This window comes from Sebastes fasciatus, chromosome 4 (assembly GCF_043250625.1).
Source record: "Sebastes fasciatus isolate fSebFas1 chromosome 4, fSebFas1.pri, whole genome shotgun sequence".
NCBI classification, from domain to species: Eukaryota; Metazoa; Chordata; class Actinopteri; order Perciformes; family Sebastidae; genus Sebastes; species Sebastes fasciatus.
Genome location: NC_133798.1, coordinates 35,190,620 through 35,210,136, shown reverse-complemented (window position 1 = coordinate 35,210,136; position 19,517 = coordinate 35,190,620). Strand labels below are relative to the sequence as shown.

General features: G+C 37.7%; 1 protein-coding gene across 1 annotated transcript; it reads right to left on the bottom strand.

The window, feature by feature from the left end:
• Positions 1-1,951: 1,951 nt before the first annotated feature.
• snx1a (sorting nexin 1a) lies at positions 1,952-19,099 on the bottom strand. The gene is made up of 15 exons (XM_074633918.1): positions 18,946-19,099; positions 13,920-14,898; positions 11,922-12,079; positions 11,534-11,609; positions 11,237-11,280; positions 9,645-9,786; positions 9,481-9,559; positions 9,279-9,354; positions 8,105-8,218; positions 7,175-7,268; positions 6,509-6,714; positions 4,763-4,906; positions 3,916-3,996; positions 3,744-3,815; positions 1,952-2,973 (listed from the first exon to the last, which is right to left on the bottom strand). The coding sequence occupies exons 1-15, from the start codon at positions 19,090-19,092 to the stop codon at positions 2,923-2,925; spliced, it is 2,463 nt and encodes an 820-aa protein (XP_074490019.1). The 5' UTR covers positions 19,093-19,099; the 3' UTR covers positions 1,952-2,922.
• Positions 19,100-19,517: the final 418 nt, after the last annotated feature.

The following is a 19,517-nucleotide window of genomic DNA, read 5'->3' as shown; positions in this document are numbered from 1 at the left end:
TTTTTATGACATACTGTACTACACTCTGACTTTTTCTTTTATGTCATACTATACTATGACTTTTTAATGACATACTATACTATGAATTTTTTTATGACATACTAAACTGACTTTTTGACATTACTATTGAAATTATACCACACTTATAAGTACCTACTGTGAGTATAAGAAAACAACCCAATGGTGAAATAAGACACTGAAATCTGTAGAACACTACGACATTTAAGACATTTTTTATGATAGACTATTCTATTACTTATTTATGACATACTATTCTATGGCAAATTTGTGACATACTATCCTATGCCTTTACGACATTAGTATCGGAGTTATACCACACTTATTAGTACCTTGTGTGAGGTTAATAAAACAACCAAAGTGTAGAAATAAGACACTGAAGTCCTTAATGAAATTTCCAAGTGTAAACAGTGCAACTTTTATTGATTTGTTTTAAAAGAAATTTCTATGACACAGTGCTGACATTGCTCTGCACATTGACAAGTGATGACATATAGTATGAGGCCGCACTAACAAACAGTTTTAATCGAGTGTTGTCTAACAGTTGAAAACAAGCGTACATGTAATTGTCCAAAAAATGTTCTGCAAGTTAAGAGACAACAAATGATGACGGTGAATCTCGTCACTACACGGCTTCAATTTAAGTGTGTGCAAATGTGAAATTAAAGCTGTAATCAAAAGATGGCAGCCGTGCAACATGTGACGGGTTTGTTACTGTTTGATGTTAGAACTCAACTTGTCAAACTGCAGACTGAGGCTTCAGGGAAGCATTAGGTTCATTATGACATCAGTACATTTAGTATCATCATTTAGTAGTAGCATCAACAGTCTTTTTTTGTATGTTGTTGCCCATTTACTATAAATCACAGTATTATTTAGTCCTGTAAGTCCTAATTAATTCTAATTTATTACGCAAAAATGCCCAACCATCACTAAATATAAGGATTTGCTTCTTTTCTGTTATATATGGTTGTAAATTAAAGGTACCCTGTGGATTTTTTGGTAACAAATGTGTTGAATGCATTTCCTTCCTCATAAAACATTTGCAGAGCTGTTTTTTTGTGTGTGGGAGAAATCTACATTGTTTGCATCCACCTGTGCGTTCCAATACCCATACTACCACACTACTTAGTATGCCAGAACTCGTTTGCATACGGCACGCAACAGTACGTACTTTGTAAGGGCAGCTGCAGTATGTACTAAAACTAAATAGAAAAAGTATTTCCAGAGTTTGCGAGCTGGTAGTCTTCTTCTTCCATGCCTTTGTTGGCACATTGTTGCGTTTTTTGGCACGTCACCGCCACCGCCGCCACCACCACCAGCTGTCGATCAGTGGAAAAGCACTAAACCACTGGCAGGACTGTGTGTTGCATCACCCATGTTGAGATACTAACAAAATTGGGGACCCAAACTTGAAATCATTGCTCCATAACTATAGCTATTACTGCTCAAAAACTCCACAGGGTACCTTTAAAAAAATAAATTCTTAGTCAGTTTAAACTATTTCAAGACGTCAGTTTTTAATTATTTTTTGTCGTTTTATAGACAAAACAATTAAAAAAAAATTGACATAACTGATAGTTGCAGTCCTCATATTATTTCCAACCATATCTCAAAGCAGGACTCAGAAGCCTACTATCCAGGCAGCCTTTTCGTTCATTTCATTTCATTACTAGAGCATTAAAATCGACTTGCAGAGACTTGAAACTTGCTTGAGAAGGCTTATCCTTACAGTCTACATGTCAGCATTTACTGTATTTTTCTCAAATTTAGTCACCGTTGCTTGGTAATGCCTTAAAAAGTGTCAACTTACTTTACTGCATTACCACACAACAATGACGCAACTTTAATGATGCGTACTGTGAGGATTACTGTACCTGTTTCAAGTCTGTGCAGGTTGATCTGGAAAGTTGGTTTTTTTCTGTTTGAATGCTACTTCCCAGAGATACAAGCAACATTATAGAGTGAAAAAACACTTAATTTATAGTAAATGGGCTTAAACATGAAAACGCCAGTATTGTTTTTCAACCTCAACATTGACACTCATATCATTATGGCTGTTGTGGAAGTAACTGTTAACGAGCCTCTGCGCTGCCCACAACTGTTTACAACTTTCTCCCAAACTGGATTATACCAAAAAACACCATTCTGACTTAAAAAGGCACAGACATGTGTGGTTATAAGTGTAAAGTTTGCACTATGATTGAAATCATATCTAAAACATTAAACTTGACCTACGACGCAACCCTTGACCACAGCTGTAGACACTGCTAATCTAATGCCTCTCAATACCCTGCACCTCTCCCCTCAGCATCAATAGTATTTTAAATCTGAAAGAATAACAAAAAAAAAAGAAAAACATGGCTGGTACTTAAGTACTTTATCCACCTGGTGGAAGTGCTCATAATTCGTAACGTGTTATTTTATCCCTTTGTGTCGTTAAAAAGAAGAAACAGAGTGAGACTCTTGGCCACTTTCTTCATCTGGGTCCCCAGAAATATTTGATGAGAGAGCAGCCGCGCTGTAAACAATTAACCACTGCTGATGTGAAAGAGCTCCTGATCACACGAGGGAGAAAATCCTGAGAACAACGGACTCGGTTCATTTCCCTTCTCTTGTGGAAATTAATGGAATCATTCATCTATCTTCTCTTTTCGTGTGTCCATATCTTTGTATATGCAAACTCTTTTTCATCTAATAAGAAAATATTTGTGGAAGGTTAAATGAAAATATACAATTATTAATACAATAGAGTACAGAGCTATATGTTAAAGGTGATTAAAAAAACAGGTTGATTGTATCTCCCTTTACAATGCGCGCATTTTCCTTGGTTTAAAGGCAAGAGGTAAAGTGTATAAGAAAAAGGCAGCCCGCTTTGACATCCAAAAGGCTGGTGCTCGAGGATTAGGCGATTGCTTTTGCTTCTGGTAAGAAAGCCTCCCAGTACTTTATGAGCTGGAGAAAAAAAAACAGTGTGAGAGGTCATTCATAATGGACAGATGAGAAGTGGTTAATATTTAGGATTTACAACAGATGCATCTTTCATAGTTTCTTTCCTAGCAACTAGAATTACTGCCTCGCGGTTGTACGTCTCCGCCAACCAGTCAAGTTGCAGTTTACTTCCATGCCTGTCCAAAATGTCATCACTTCATCATTTTATCCTGGTAGACATTTGTGTGAAACTGTTATAAATTTGAAGACTTTGTCTCTCAACACTTGACAGTGTTTTTAATGTACTATTTAATTAAACGTATCGACAGATTAATTAATAATGAAATTAATCGTCGCTTGTAGCCCTATCTTTCCTTTTCCTATCGTCATGTAAAAAATCATTTATACTTTCATTAGCTCATGTTTAATTTCTTTTCCTAAAAAAAAGTCACTTAAAAGTCATCCTTCTATGGTCCCAGGAATACTGTATATTACAGCTGCAACAATTAGTCTTTTAGTTTTCAACTATCAAATTATTCTGCAACTATTTTGATAATTTATTCATAGGTTTGAGTCATTTTTTAAGAAAATAAAAGTCTGAATTCTCTGATTCCAGCTTATTAAATGTGAATATTTTCTGGTTTCTTTACTCCTCTATGACAGTAAACTGAATATCTTTGAGTTGTGGACAAAACAAGACATTCTCGATATCAAAACTATTTATAAATGTACACTGACTGGTGTGACAAGAAGAATATGTGATTATGGAAATGTTAAATATTGGAGACACTCACCTGTTGCTGAGACTGAAGCAGACACTCCAAGTAATTAATTATGTCTCTTTTGCAGTTCTTGGCCTTTTCTTTCTGTATGATTAAATAAAAAAAAATCCACCAATCAGTAATGAATAACATTTCCAGAAGTCCAGTAAATGATGTGAATGCAACAAAGATAAAACATCAGTACGTCAAAGCGGACGACTTCCTTGCGCACGGTGGCAGAAACTCTTTCAAAGTCTCTCTCGTACTGCGTCACCTTGGCCTCCCACTGTTAACGAGAAGAGAGGAGAAATTCAGAGTCCCGTAGCATAGGAGCACATTACATGTCAGGAAATGAATGTAAGGAATGATTAAAACAATTATGGTCATGGAAAAATGTAGTTTCTAAGTCAGAATTATAAGTCAAAGTTGTGTCTTAGTATCTAATTTTTCTGACTAAAAAGTTTATTTAGAATCACAAGTAAACAAATTATGATTCACCATCTCAACATTTTTACTTAATGTCTCATTAACTTTACTTTGAAAGTCCAAGTTTTGATTTAATATCTCAAAATGTTGACCTACTGTGAATATTTATCACTTCTAACTTTTAAACATTTTTTTTGATTGTTTTTGTATAATCAAGCCTCTATACAATCCATTAGATATAAAAAAAATAAATGGAAGAGAAAAGAAATATTTATAATTATAATAATTTTATAAAACAATAATTAAAATATAATATATTTATTATTCTTAATATATTTAGTCTAATGCTCATGTTTGGTTAAAGTGATTTATACATATTGATTGTCAGACATATAAAGGCAGATTTTGTATGTAGGAAAAAAACCTAAACATTCAATATTTAAGCACTTTCTTGCCGGGACAAAATAAATGAGAATTATGTTGCTCTAGCGCAGCATTTTGGGAACAATATGAAGGCTCATTCATTACTCAAACATTGTTCTCAATCTTGAAAAACAAAACTAAACATCAAACTCCAGCACAGATGTTATTGTCACAGTGTTGGTGTTGGCCGCTGTTGTTTTTACCTCAGCGATCTCCTCTTTGGCCAGCTGCAGTTTGTCGGGCTTGTTGGCCCACAGCAGTTTGGCCTCCGTCTCCCTCTTCTTCTGCAGGACGGTCTGAGCATCCTGCCAGCGCTGCCACGCCTTCATCCGGTGATCAAACGACCCCTGCAGGTCACAGACACACACAGGATCATTTCATGTTTATATTCGGCTATTTACTTTAGCCATGTAGCCGAGGCCCCTATTCAGAACTGTGCAAATAAATTCCAAGCCTTTAGTCAGTATTAATGGACATTGTGCTTGTTGTGGGAGGGAGAATTATTTTATTTAACCACCATTAGAATAATACCAGATTCTGAAGCTATATACTTTAGCTAAGCACTAACATTTTAAGATTTAGTTGACTTCAAAATGGTTCAAATGATGAACAGATTGAAATGAGAGAGGGCCAAGTTGATCTGAGAGGAATTTGTATGTTCAAAAAAACAATCACAGTAGTGAGGACTAATGCAAAATAGTATTGTCTTACAGTGAAATTAGTTAATTTAAAAAAAAATTAAAACATGTAAACATTTAACAGGTTTGAATTATTTTTTAAAATCAACATATTGAATGGATATGAGATGGATGAACAGAGAGGGAAACTGGCATATAGTAAGACAGGACAGGTTATGTAGGTTGTTTTGTTTGTTTTATTCTGATTGAATTGTTCTTGTGTTGTTTTGAATGCTTCATTTTCATTTGATTTGATTCATTTGATCGAGGTGTGTACGGTGAACACTGGGGCGAAAAGTTGGAATATTTAGGTTTATCATTTAAGGTGCAGGGTGTAGGATCTGGTGGCATCTAGTGGTGAAGTTGCAGATTGCAAACAACTGAACTTCTCCTGTTTGCCAAGAGTGTAAGAGAGCAACGGTGGTCGAAGCAAAAACACAAAAGTCCCTTTCTAGAGCCAGTGCATGGTTTGTCCGTTCTGGGCTACTGTAGAAACATGGCGGTCGGCTCCGTGAAGAGGACTCGCTCCGTATGTAGATACAAACGGTTCATTCTAAGGTAACGAAAACACAACGATCCTTATTTTCAGGTGATTATACACTAAAGAAAACATACTTACTAATATTATACTCCATTTCTGCCAATAGATCCCCTAAATATTACACACTGTTCATTTAAGTTTATTGAAAATATAAAAAAGGGGTAAGACTTGATCACTTCTTCCTGCTGCCTTTTCAGACATGAAATACTTAATTATGTTGTTTATTGAGAGTTTGCTGTTTATGTCTGCTGGGTATTCTTGTTTTGTTTTCTTACTCGCAATAAAAAATGTTTTACATGTTCAAAATAAAAATGTAATCTAATTTTGAGAGAAGTCAGTGAAAAGGCTGCTCAGGTAACATGAGCAACACAAACGTACTACAACACTCTGACACGACATCCTTCTTTATAGTATACACAATTAATCAATCTTTCAAAGCCTTAGTTATTGACTTAAATTTATAAATTTACTGGCATTTCTTTTAGTCTCTGGAAGTAAAATTGTGTGTGAAAAATGTTCCTCCTAAGACGTGACTGATGGAAAGTCTTGGCGTTTGTTATGAATGTAGCAAACTGCAGAGAACATACTTAGTCTGGTGTTTAAATTTCACTTAGAGGCCTCAAGTTACCTCCTAACATTTGAAAAGTGAAAGTGCTTCTGTTACTATTAACATTGAAATGAATATTTCTCAAGACAATCCAGAAATGAGTTGAACAGATTTTTCTCAGTACCCTCACGGCTCCAAGCAGACGGATGTAATCTGCGATGAGTTCGGCAAAGTTGAAGGTGTCGTTCGCGGCCTGTTCCTGGTGTAACTGCTCCATCTTGTCCTCCACCTCTGCTAGCTGAGAGAGAGCTCGGGACAGAGCGGTGTTGTCCTCGGCGCTGCCCAGCATGGCCGTGCTTTTGGCAAAGCTGGCTGTGTTTAACGACAGCTCTGAAGGAGCAGAGAGAGATAGCAAACATTAATAAAGTAAAACAGGCATTTTCCACCATGTTCTTAGAAACATCAAATACAAGAGACGATGATTATCCACAACTACTTTCTGTAAAAACGCTTTATTTGGAGCACATCGGTAAAGAGTTTGGCCCCGATCAGACAGAGTGTGTTTTAGCAGCCTGGGGTGGCGTTTTGTAATTGTTTTCAATGAGAGTGAAGCGTTTTCTGCGAAACCTTTGTGTTGCCGAGCGCCTCACGTTTTAAGAGCAGTGCCGTGAACACCTCGAGTTAAAAAAAAAATTCAACTCAGAGCGGAAAATAAATGATGCAGACTCATTAATGAATGTCACCATGATCTTATCATCCTTATCCCTTTCTCAAACTCAGACTTATAAATAATCAGCTTATGACTAATTGAAGGCAAATTTTTTTAGTGGTTGGAAGGGAGGCGACTAACCTTTCCTGTGGATGACCAGAGATTCGACCAGCACGTGGAGCTTTCTGAACTGCTGGTCTGCTGATTCCACCTCCTGCAGCTTCTCCTCAAACCACTGCAGAAAAACACACTTGGAGTTAGTACAACTCAACAACATCAGGGACAACATGCCAGTTCAGTGAAAGCTGAACTCTATGCGTTACCACAACTGTAAAAATCAAAAAACATGTTAAGGGAGGACTTATGACTCTTTGGTGCTTTCAGAGAAAAGTGTTAAGCTTAAAAACACACTGGAAATTCAGTGCAATTAAACTGCACTTATCTATTTTTGCATGTATTCAGCTGGAATAAACATTCACTTGAATATTTGAGTAAGCTCAGTGTCTGCACGGGTGTGGTACTTTGAGTTCAAATCAAGAGGAAATCAGTGTCACAGCTCAGTTTCTTTATACAAACAGGGTCTTTGATCAGCGTGACTAGCTGCTCCACCTACTAAATACATAGTTAAAAATGTTATCTTGCAACATAGCAAACAAAAAAGCTCTGGACACAAAAAGATTCAATCAATACCACCAAACCAGTTTACAAAAGAATGTGTTTGCTAGTCTGTCTGATCATTTAATCTTATCATAAATAATGTGTCATAAGAAAGAACACAAGTGAAGATTTTTTTGTGCAAATTCTCCTCAGAACAAATTCAGATTAATCATGAAAATCAAACAAGTTAATGTTCTGACTAATGTCCAGCCACTCTGCACAAAAAGTAGCTCATATGTTTTTGTCTTTTAGTGCTTCAACCCGAGTATGACATCAGCCTTTAACTGAGAGCTTGAAATGTGCTGCGTTTTACTGGAAAATGAAAATTTCCTCATTACAAAAATGATTGTTCACAACGGCTTTCATTCTTAAGAAGCCGTGATGCAGCAGGAGACTGTTTACAGCTGAACTCACCACGTCTGACTCATTCATCTTGATGGTCATTTTACTGACAGCATCTGTTGCTTTGTTGATCATCTTCAGGAAGCCAGCGCCGCTCAGAGCCTGGGTGCCCACCGCTCTGGGTAACTGAAGACACACACACACATACATATTACAGTACAGCTATCACCAGACTGCATTTTAAAATATACTAAAGCTTTAGATACATAAAGGGATCAAGTAGGAGTAAATGGCAGAGGAATAATACATTCCTCTGAAAGAGTTCCCTCAACTTGCAATAAAGATAATTTAATCATCATTTTTATGTGTTCCAGATGGTTTTATGGTCCTAAAGGAATATTTCACCCACACAATGACCATTTGTATATCATTAACTCACCCTGTTACCTTAAATTCTTGTAGAAAACTTTTTATTGCATTCCTCCATAGTGAAAAATGTGTAATAAAGGAGTGAAATGCAAAGGGAAAATTGTGCAGAAATAAATAAATAAACAATAGCATAAATACATACATTTAAAAATAAATATAAAATAAACAAATGAATAAATGCAAAATGAATAAATAAATGTAAAAATGAATACAAATAAATACATAAATAAATAAATGGGAAAACAGAAGAGTAAATAAACAAGGAAATTAATACAAAGATAAATAAATGAAGTAAATTGAAACATTTTTATCAATTAATTAATGGCTACATTTATTTTAAATATTATTTTGCTACATTTAATTACACATTTATTTATTAATCGAGTCATTTATTTATTTATTTATTGATTGATTTTTGATTTTGGCAGGTTCCGTCCTCCATATTTGGGAAGTAGTGAGCATAAGACTGGATAAATGAGACTTGGATTATACTGCAAGAGTTGTGTGAGAGTTTGTAAACGGATGTTTTGATATAGTTTTGCGGTTGTTAATGCAGCCCCCATTTACTTCAATTCATCAAGACTTTTCTAAGTTTTTGGATTCTTTGTTCACCGTGGAGGCATGCGAGAAAAACTAAGTTTTCTTCAAGAATTCAAGGCAACACAGGGTGAGTAATTGATATACAAATGGTCATTTTGTGGGTGAAGTATTCCTTTAAAGAGTACAGGATTTCAGAGTGGCTCAGGCGTAAAACTAAATAGATGTTAGTCTTATAAAAAAGGCACCAAGCCCCGAGGCTTCTCCAAACTCGGCTTACTTCTTCTCTCTCCAGGAACTCTCTGACATCTGGATCTTGGAGAAGTGATGGGTGACTTACAACCCTCTGGAGATACCTGTCAAATGGGAAAATGCAAAAAAGAAAAGCCTCACTTTCTTGCTTTCTATGGGCAACATCATAATCACTAAAAACACTATGATTTTTGTAACTGAATTGTCATAAAGCAGCTTTAACTACTTACCTCTCCAAAGCGCCTCGTCTTCTCTCAACGAAGTCTGCAGATGAGGAATCTTCCTTTCCCACCTTCATCTTCGTCATACCTGTGCAAGACAGCATCCCTTCTTATAGCTGCTGGAGATTTAAAGCTACAGTATCAGAGGAAACAGTAAAGCCAGGTCAGCCTACCCAGGATGCTCTTCTCTGGCGGCGGAGGCACGATGTATCCATTTGGTCCATGTTTTTCAGAAAGCTTCTCGAAGAGGCCGAGGAAGTCGCTGAAGCGTCGCCTCACTGTGAATGTCTTGTTGCGGAACATGGGCAGTGCGGTCTGAAACATATATATTCACATTATTGGTTGGAGTTGATGCACTTAACAGGCTTAACTTTGGTGAATTACGACTATAAAGATCTGATGTAATCCATGTTTTTTTTTTCAAGACCAGTGCATAGGCGTTTCCTCAACAATATGCTGACCAGTATTTCCTCTCTTAGCACACTGTTACCACACATCGGATGAGTAACTGTGCTAACGTCCTCTGGATTAACCCCCTGAGACCTACGGGAATTCGGGTGATCCTGACGGACTTAACTGTCTGTCAGAGGCTTCAGCAGGTTCTAGAGCTAGAGTGAAGGTACAGATATCATATGAAACTAGAAAAACCTAAGGAATCTATTGGTAACAGCCATGTCATGCTAGCTTGTCGGCTCACTAATGCTCCAAACTTACGCTAAATTTTGGCGAGGAAAAACTGGAATGGCCATTTTCACAGGTGTCCCTTGACCTCAAGATATGTGAATGTAAATGGGTTCTATGGGTACCCACGAGTCTCCCCTTTACAGACATGCCCACTTTATGATAATCACATGCAGTTTTTTGCATGCAGTATAAATGTGTTATTGTCTCCTATTCTAAAATGGTGTGTTTGAATATTTCTGCATACTGGGGTCCCTAAACAGTCTTGGAATTACATAAATTAGGTATCACTGTAAAGCTGAGACTATTTTGGATCCAATGAATCATGGACCAACTGTATTCATGTGTGATGATGTTAGTCCCCATAGTAGCCAAATCATTGTAGTGAGACCATTTTTTTTGAAACTTGACCTCACTGTATAAAATGACCTGTGGTGACCTCTAGGATAATCACAGCCTCATGAAACTTTACAGCCACAAACTAGAGACCTAGAGAGCATTCAGAGGATGGATGTCTTTACTAGGTAGACTGACAATAAGGGGGTTTCCGAGCAGCCAAATATCAAAAGTTTTTTAAACCATATCACAGCTTGGCTTTTTCTATGGCGTTCTTCAAGGTCTTGGTGTCTTATTGTTGTATTTTGGAGGGATTATTGATCATTTTTATCAATTCTCAAGTGGTAAAACATGGTTAAATTTAGCACTAAATCTAATAAGATCAACCCAAAAAATGCTGCAGAAACTTGTGAGACATACAGTAAGTGAGCATGGGAATGACCATCATATACTTCTATCATAATGTTATGTCATAAAGTCTTTATACACTCTTTATTATCATTAATTAGTTTGTTTATTTATTAATTAATTCATGTTTATTTTTGATTTATGAACTGCATCTCAAATTAATCTTCAGGTTCCCAGCTTTCAGATGATGTACACCACTTCTATGTGACATCTACTGCTGACCTGCTATCTCCCTTTAAAGACCCCCTGTACCCCCCTAACAGGTCTAATGTGGATATCAGAGGGTTAAAGATGACCTACTTCAGGTCATGTGAAATGCTGTATATCGACACGTTTTTACCTGTGTGGTTAATTTGTAGGCCATGTAGGCGTTCATACCATCCCCTGAAAAAAGAAAGAAAGAAGAAAGTCAGTGCAAAAAAAAAATACTTGCAAGCTGCATTTCCTTTATGATACTTTAGCACTAATTTCCCTTCTTGGGTCCTTTGTCTTTTTCACTAGATTAAAATAATTAGATGCACCTCAGAATAACCGTTGCTTGCTTGATGTTTACAGTGCACAAACCCATTATTAGCCTTATTGCAATGTAATAAATAATAAAACAGATCAAAACAAAATAAAACAGAATAAACCTCACCAATTTTTTCAGGGTCTTTGACAGAGACAGAGATCTCAAATTTGTCTTCCTGCTCCTCTTCTTCCTCTTCTTCCAACTGAAACAAATATTAAATAGAAAGTGAAACACTGCCAGACGCAATGACCTGCTGTCACCAAACACTTCTTTTGAACAGTTCATTTTGAAATGTTTGTTCTGATAAGATGTTAAACTAGAAAAAAAAAATGCAAATTGAATGACCAACTGACAAAATTATGATATTCCAGAAAACTTCAACTAACAAATCCCTGAACTTTAACAGTTTTCAGTTGTTTTATTGCAGTCACACTGGGAATTTCACCCTTGGATTAGATATGTATGTGTGTGTGTGTGTGTGTGTGTGTGTGTGTGTGTGTGTGTGTGTGTGTACCTCCTCCAGGGCAGCAGACTGTGGCTTGGCCAGGCTGGTAGCAGCTGCTGACAGGGAGGGGGCGGACGTAGACGCAGACGTAGACGCAGACGGTTTGGCCGTGACATCTTTCTTTCTCTCGTCCCGCGGACTGTCGAGAGAAAGTTCCACTGTGGCTTCTGTTAGAGAGGAAAAGAAACCAGGCTGAGGTCATTACACGCTGAATGGAAATGTGTTGAGAGATGTCCATTATTTACTCTACGTCCTGGACTGTCTGACACAAATAAATATACAAGTTCATGCACAGACAGACATGGACTCTGAATACCTACAGTTTGTCCTACCTCCCCCCATAGTTGAGATGTCAACGATTTTACACAAAGTTTGCATCCAGCTCTCTTTTCCCATTTTGAATTGTTAACCAACCAGGCTTTGTATCTGGGATTGTCAAGCCACAATTCTGAAAACTTGCATTTACACGTTGTGGCCGTTCAGTCTACAGCCCTACGCAGGAAGTCGGACGACGTTCCACCGTCAAACATCTCTCACTCGGGGCAATGTCACTCTAGGTGAAAAACAAATTCTGCCCCCAACAGGGACAGACTGGGAAGGGAATCCATACCGGGACTTTGAGATGGAGGCAAGCCGGAACATTTTGGGCTGTAATTTTAACACTAATACAGTTTTTGTGGTATAAAGAGAGTCTGATGATGCTGAAGAACTTCAAGACACTTCATAGTGGATGACACCTCCTCAGTTTGTAACCAAAATGAGGATCAGTCCAAATTACGAGGGGCCGCTCGTATCCTCCATCAATATTGAAAGTATTAGATCGGCCCAGTCTGACAGCGTTCCGCTCGGTGCCGTCTGCCTGCAGGTTTTGGTTATTTTTTATTATTATAGTATTATTGTTATTTTGCTATGCTATTGCTATTTTGATGAATAGTCAACCCACATTTTGTCGCTCTGCCAAAATGCCGCCCGAGGCAACTGCCTAGTTTGCCTATATGGACGCTTGGCCCTGGCTATGAAGTACAGGCGTAGAGGCAGCTCTGCGTAGGAGTGTGCGTTGAGTCGCACACCATTGCCTACTTCTTGCCTTGCTTTTGACAACATCGAACATTTTGGCTGCACTGGTTGCTCCAAACGGCATGAAAACACTCTGCTTGTAAATTGAAATTCAGAATTTTATATTTTAGAAAACAGAATAGGGGCAATAGCCTGGAAACAGAAATATTTTTCCATACTCTTTTCTTTTTTCAATAATTATCCAGTCCTGGAAATTACTAAAATCACACCTGTTTTAAAAGCACAAACAGATGGGGTGCTGTGTGTGTTTAAGATGTTGAATGAATGAATGAATCCCTGGTTTGAGTCTGGCCGTGAACCTTTGTTGTATGTCATCCTCCGTCTGTCTCCCTTCATATCCTGTTAAGCTTTCTACTGTCCGCTATCTAATAAGAGCAAACATACCTCCAAACAATAAACATTGGAAAGTAAAGAACACACTGAAAGGCTTTAATATGACCATCTGGTGTTTTTAAAATTGTAGTTGGTTCTGGTTATGTTTTTACTTCCAATAAATTGCTTACTGAAACTAAGTTACTGTTCTCACAAATCCAAATCAACTGAAATAAGAGGATAAACACTTGAGAGTCTGAATGAACTGCTCTATGCTTTATGTGAACTATTGCTGGGCGATATGGCCAAAATCTTCTATCACAATATAGGTCATTTCATATCTCGATAACGATATATATCATGATATAATGACTTTTCTGGTAATTCAGTAAATAAATAGTCTGTATGAAATACCGACAGTGTAAAGCCCATTTCTGTATACTCTAAATACTGATTATTTTCTCATTTTAAGAACTTGAGTGCTAAATGAACATAAGAGTTTTAAGAGAAATTATATAGAAAAAAAACCCCACTCACTTTGTCACTAATGCTCCCCTTAAAACACTAAATCCTAAAATCCTGATAATGTTACATAATAAGAAAAAATAGTGGACCCACCAGCGAATATATCTGTCTCCTCTTCAGAGTGGACTCCATTAGTCTTGGAGCCGACAGCGCTGGTGTTTTTGATGCTGGGCACTGTGGTGACGGCTTCCTCACTGAAGAGATCAGCGGGTTCTGCAGGACTAATGTCTTGCAGAGGCCCACCTATGTTGCTAACAACACTGGCAGCTTTGGTTGCGACAGGTTTGTCCTTCTGCTCTTTGCTGACGGGTTTCTTTGAGGTGGCGCCCAGCGGCTCACCGAACAGATCCTCATCAGCTTCACCGAAGAGGCTCTTCTGTTGCTGCTTGGCAGATTTAGTCTGCCGTGACTCTGTGAACAAGTCGCTTCCCTCGTCTTCGAACAGGTCGACTGTTGCCCGGCTAGGTATTTTGACTTCAGCAGCGACTGGAGTATCACTAAGGAGGTCGACCAGAGGGTCAACAAATTTTTCACTGGCAGGTGGCGGCTGTTGTAGGTCAATGATTGGCAAATCATCACTGAGGTCGATAATTGAATCAATGGAAGCTTCTTTTGCTTCCTGTTCATCATCACTTCCTGTTTTCTCATCACCAGGTGGGTCTGCCACATCACTGGTCACTTCACCTTTATCCGTTGCTGCTTCGACAGTAACATCTGCTATTACAACTTCCTCTCGCGGCGCTTCAGTTTCACTTCCACTTCCAAATATGTCTTCAAAATCATCCGAGGGGTCATCTAAAGGGATGTCAGTTGTGTCTTTTGCTGCGTCTGCAACGGCAATTTCAGCAGCGGCCGCGTCATCGGGAGAGTCGGTTACGTTGTTTGTTAGGTCGACAAAATCATCCGAGGGTTCGCTGACGACTTCGCTCGCTGGTTTGTTTTCTGTTTGGCTGCTGATGGGCTCGATTAAGGGCTCATCCATGATGTCGCTGGGAGGCGGCTTCATTAAAACATCAATGGTTTGGCTGGCAGGTGGCAGTGGGGTGTCCATTTCGGTTAGTGGAGGGTCGCTCTGGAGATGAGGGGAAAAAGGAAAAAAGATTTAATATTTTAGAGTATTTAAATAGGACTGCAACTAAAAATGATCTAGAGCTGCAATGATTAACCGATTAGGTGTCAACTATTAAATTAATCGCCAACTATTTTGATACTCGATTAATAAGTTTGAGTGATTTAAGTCAAAAGAATTTAATTCCAGCTTTTAAAATGTGAATATTTTCTGGTTTCTTTACTCCTTTATGACAGTAAACTGAATATCTTTGAGTTGGGAAACAATGATAGACATTTTTCACAATTTTATAGACCAAATAATTAATCAAGAAAATAATCGACAAATTAATCGTCAATGAAAATAATCATTAGCTGCAACCCTACAATTATCTGTTAATTATTTTATGGATTAATCATCACGACAATAAAATGTCAGGAAATAGCAAAAAATAGCCCAAATATTCCTAATTTCCTCCAGCCCAATATGATGTCTTCTTATTGCTTGTTTTGTCTGACAAACAGTCCAAAACTCAAAGATATTCCATTTACAATGTTTTTAAACAGAAAAATGCATTAAATCTTCACACTTGAGGAACTGGAACCATTGAATTTTGCTTGGTAAATGCTAGTTGGCGATTCAATTGTCAATCGACTGATGGATTAAATCAACTAATCCTTTTTCCTCACAATGTAGGCCTAATACTGCCTAATATGCATTAATAAGACATTTCCTCATACCATAAACATTAACAAAATCAAAATATCGTAAACCATCTTTAACTGCTCCTGGCAGCATAATTCAAGTCTCTGGTATCCAGTTGTATGGTCTTTACATCCAAAATACATGTACTTTCACTATAATGTTGCTAAAAAACATCCAAACCTCATCAACTGTAATCATAGTCATGTTTTAGGTTTTTGCCAAATATTATCAACATTTAATAGATTTTAGGGGAATAAAACATGTTGGTTCAGTGTGAGCTTTAGTCGATACTGAAAGTGGTAAATGTAGCTGCCCGTTTAATGTCACTATAGATTTATGAGAACAGTCTGATGTTTGCTTTTGTACTCATTTGCATGGTATTATTCAACTTGATTCTGGGCTGAGCCTCCAGATGGCACTTTTGGAAGCTCAGAAGAAGTGAACAAAACATTATTATCCAATTCCAGGCTACTGGGTGTGTCGCCGATAACAAAATGATGTCTTTGAGATGAAAAAGTGAGTACCTAACAGAAGAAAAGCAATGTCATGCTGAAACACTATATCACGTTTCAATTAGCTTTCTCAGACGAGCGCTCACAAAGACGACAATAGATAAACTTGGCTGGCAGTTTCATTGGCATGCCGAGCTGAAACTCATACAACAGTCCTGCAATAAAGTCTACTTTACTGAAGATTGTAAAGTTCAGTTTTTGTTGAAACTTTTCTAGAGAGCTGTTGATTAAACTTTATGATCATTTTGGAGGCTGTAGTTTGCTGTGCTGTTGAATTATACTGTGTTATACTGAGAGGTGTAATATTTAATCCACCCTCACTGAAGAAAATATAAAAAACACCTCTCAGCTTGATGCATCTAGCAAACTGGCAAAATTAATACGATATTTCCTCATACCATAAACGTTAACAAAATCAAAACATCCATAAAACCTTCTTAAACTGTTCCTGCAGCATAATCCAAGCGGTATCCAGTTGTATGGTCATTATATCCATAACGCATGTGTTTTCACTATAATATTGCTGAAAATACAACTTCCACATGCTGTTGAATTGTACTGTGTTATAGTGAGAGGTGTAATATTTAGTCTGTCCTCACATTAAGAATACCTCTGAGCTAGGTATAGTGGAAATGTCTTGTCATAGGTTTTGGGTACTTGCTAATTATCACATTAAGTAATACTATGTAATACTATGTGTAATAGTTTCTTAACATCGTGCATCTGTTAAAAAACACCAACATGCAACTAAAGGACAGAGTGCACAATAGTGAACTAATAATCATGTCCCTTTTATGTTCGAGGCCACTCTGAATCCACTAATGACCAACAATTATTTTCATTGTTGATTAATCTGTTGATTATTTTCTTGATGAATCGATAAGTTGTTTTGTAGGGCTGCACAATTAATCAAAATGTTATCGAAATCGCAATATGGCCTACCGCAATTTTCAAATCACAGGATGAGGAGTAATTTGCAATAATTGTTAAAGGTGAAATGTGTGTCAAAATACCATTTTAAATTAAATATTGTGCTGCTGCAGAGATGTCCTGGTCTACACATCATATTCTACAGACTTAACAAAACATCTTTGTTTGGTAGATCACCGCAAGAAATCACACCATGAAAATGACAATAATGATGATAAAATAATCATACCCTCAAATATTGCAAATCATATCACAATTGCAATATCAGTAAAAAAAAGTTATCGAGATTTGATATTTCAGTTGTTGACGGCTGTTGTTGCCTGTTGGGCTTGAGTTTGCCATGTTATGATTTGAGCATCTTTTTTATGTTAAATGCAGTACCTGTGAGGGTTTCTGGACAATATTTGTCATTGTTTTGTGATTTCCAATAACAAATATATACATACATTCGCAAAAAGCAGCATATTTGCACACACACACATGTTGATAAGAGTATTAAATAATTGACAAATCTTCCTTTAAGGTACATTTTGAACAACTAAAATATGTGCGATTAATCAAGATTAACTATTATCCATAGTTAATTAATCACAATTAACTATGGATAATCATGTAATTAATCACAATTAAATATGTTTAATCGATTGACAGCCCTAGTGATAACTAATCGATTTATCGATTATTGTTGCAGCTCTAGTCCCTCTTATGTATGGAGCCACTCTGAATCCACTAATAACCCCTGTCTGTCTGGCCCATCTCCAAACATGACTTCAGCTACAGGCTGTGTTGAATGTAACATCCACAACTTGCTGAGTAATGTTTTCCATGCAGCAGCAGCAAAAAAAAAGAAAGAAAAAAAAAAATCAAAGACAGCAACTTTCCAATCTGTCCTCTGAACTTTGACTGTGTGAAAACATCCGGGTTCTGCCCATGTGACCACAGCTCACTCACATGACAGGAGGCTGACTGACCCAGCTTTACAATCTTCATTCAAAATAAAATAAAAAAGGGAGAGTGAATTTAAAAACCACTTGTTCATATGAATCTAAGATTATGTCAACTTTCACAAACCACACAATGAACCACACATTCCCTGGAGACAGCTTACGAACATTAGAGCCTGCTGCTCTGCTTTACCTGTGCATGGCATGTTTCAGAGGATACCTTCAGATGTTTTTAGAGCAAGTTAACGTGGAAACTGTGGAAGATATTCTGCACAGAAAAACATCCACATATCTTTAACCAAATAAGGACTTTTATTAGATTGAATTAGTCATCTGGTCGACCCGATTAAATCACAGCTAGCGAGCTTCTCCTCTGTGCAACTTTTTCGGGAAGAAATCACTATCAAAATGGAGGATTGATGACTGTAATAGTGTTAAATATCACAACAAGCTGTTTTAAAAGCTAGAAACTAGTGGATTTTCTGCATTAAAACCACCCCAAACTGCTTTGATAATTTAAGTTACAGTAAATGCTGTTAAGTCACATTATAACAGTTGAATATGTTTATGTTTCTTACAGTTTCCTGGACGTTAAAACAAGCTTTAATGTTAGTCAACGCCCTCCTAAAAGTTTGGTGAAAGGCACCTCATTAGCTTTCCTTCGCTGACGTTAGCTAACTGGCAGTTAATGTCAGTTAGTTAACTGGCAGTTAATGTCAGTTAGCTAACTGTCAGTTAATGTCAGTTAATGTCAGTTAGTTAACTGGCAGTTATGGTCAGTTAATTTCAGTTAATGTCAGTTAACTAACTGGCAGTTATGGTCAGTTAGTTAACTGGCAGTTAATGTCAGTTAGTTAACAGGCAGTTAATGTCAGTTAATTTCAGTTAATGTCAGTTAACTAACTGGCAGTTAATGTCAGTTAGCCACTTTAGCTTAGCGTGAAATCAACGGTTAGTTTAACGTCCCGGTTCTCACGTACCGCGCTCAAGAAGAGGTCTTCCTCTCCGTCGTCGTCGTCGTCTTCGTCTTCATCACTGTCTCGACCTCCGACTTCTTCAGAGTCCAGCACATCTTGGTCCTCGGAGTCCGGGAACGGAGGAGGACTGCGCTCCGAGCTGGTCGCCATCTTCAATCTTCTTAAACACACACACACACACACACACACACACACACACACACACACACACACACACACACACACACACACACACACACACACACACACACACACACACACACACACACACACACACACACACACACACACACACACACACACACACACACACACACACACACACACACACACACACACACACACACACACACACACACACACACACACACACACACACACACACACACACACACACACACACACACACACACACACACAAGGGGGAGGAAACTAGTGATGGGAATTCCGTCTCTTTTTAGTGAGCCGGTTCATTTGGCTCAGCTCACCAAGAAGAGCCGGCTCTTTCAGCTCCCAAACGGCTCTTAATTTTACCACTTCTGCCTTTTTATAATTCAGCCAAATTTAGCTTTAGC

Coding starts and splice junctions, on each gene's coding strand:
- snx1a (XM_074633918.1), bottom strand. CDS start 19,092: ATGGCGACCAGCTCGGAGCGCAGTCCTCCTCCGTTCCCGGACTCCGAG. Junction 11,610..11,921: donor AGTCTGCTGCCCTGGAGGAG/GTACACACACAC, acceptor TATTTGTTTCAG/TTGGAAGAAGAGGAAGAAGA. Junction 7,269..8,104: donor AGATGAATGAGTCAGACGTG/GTGAGTTCAGCT, acceptor GTTTTTCTGCAG/TGGTTTGAGGAGAAGCTGCA.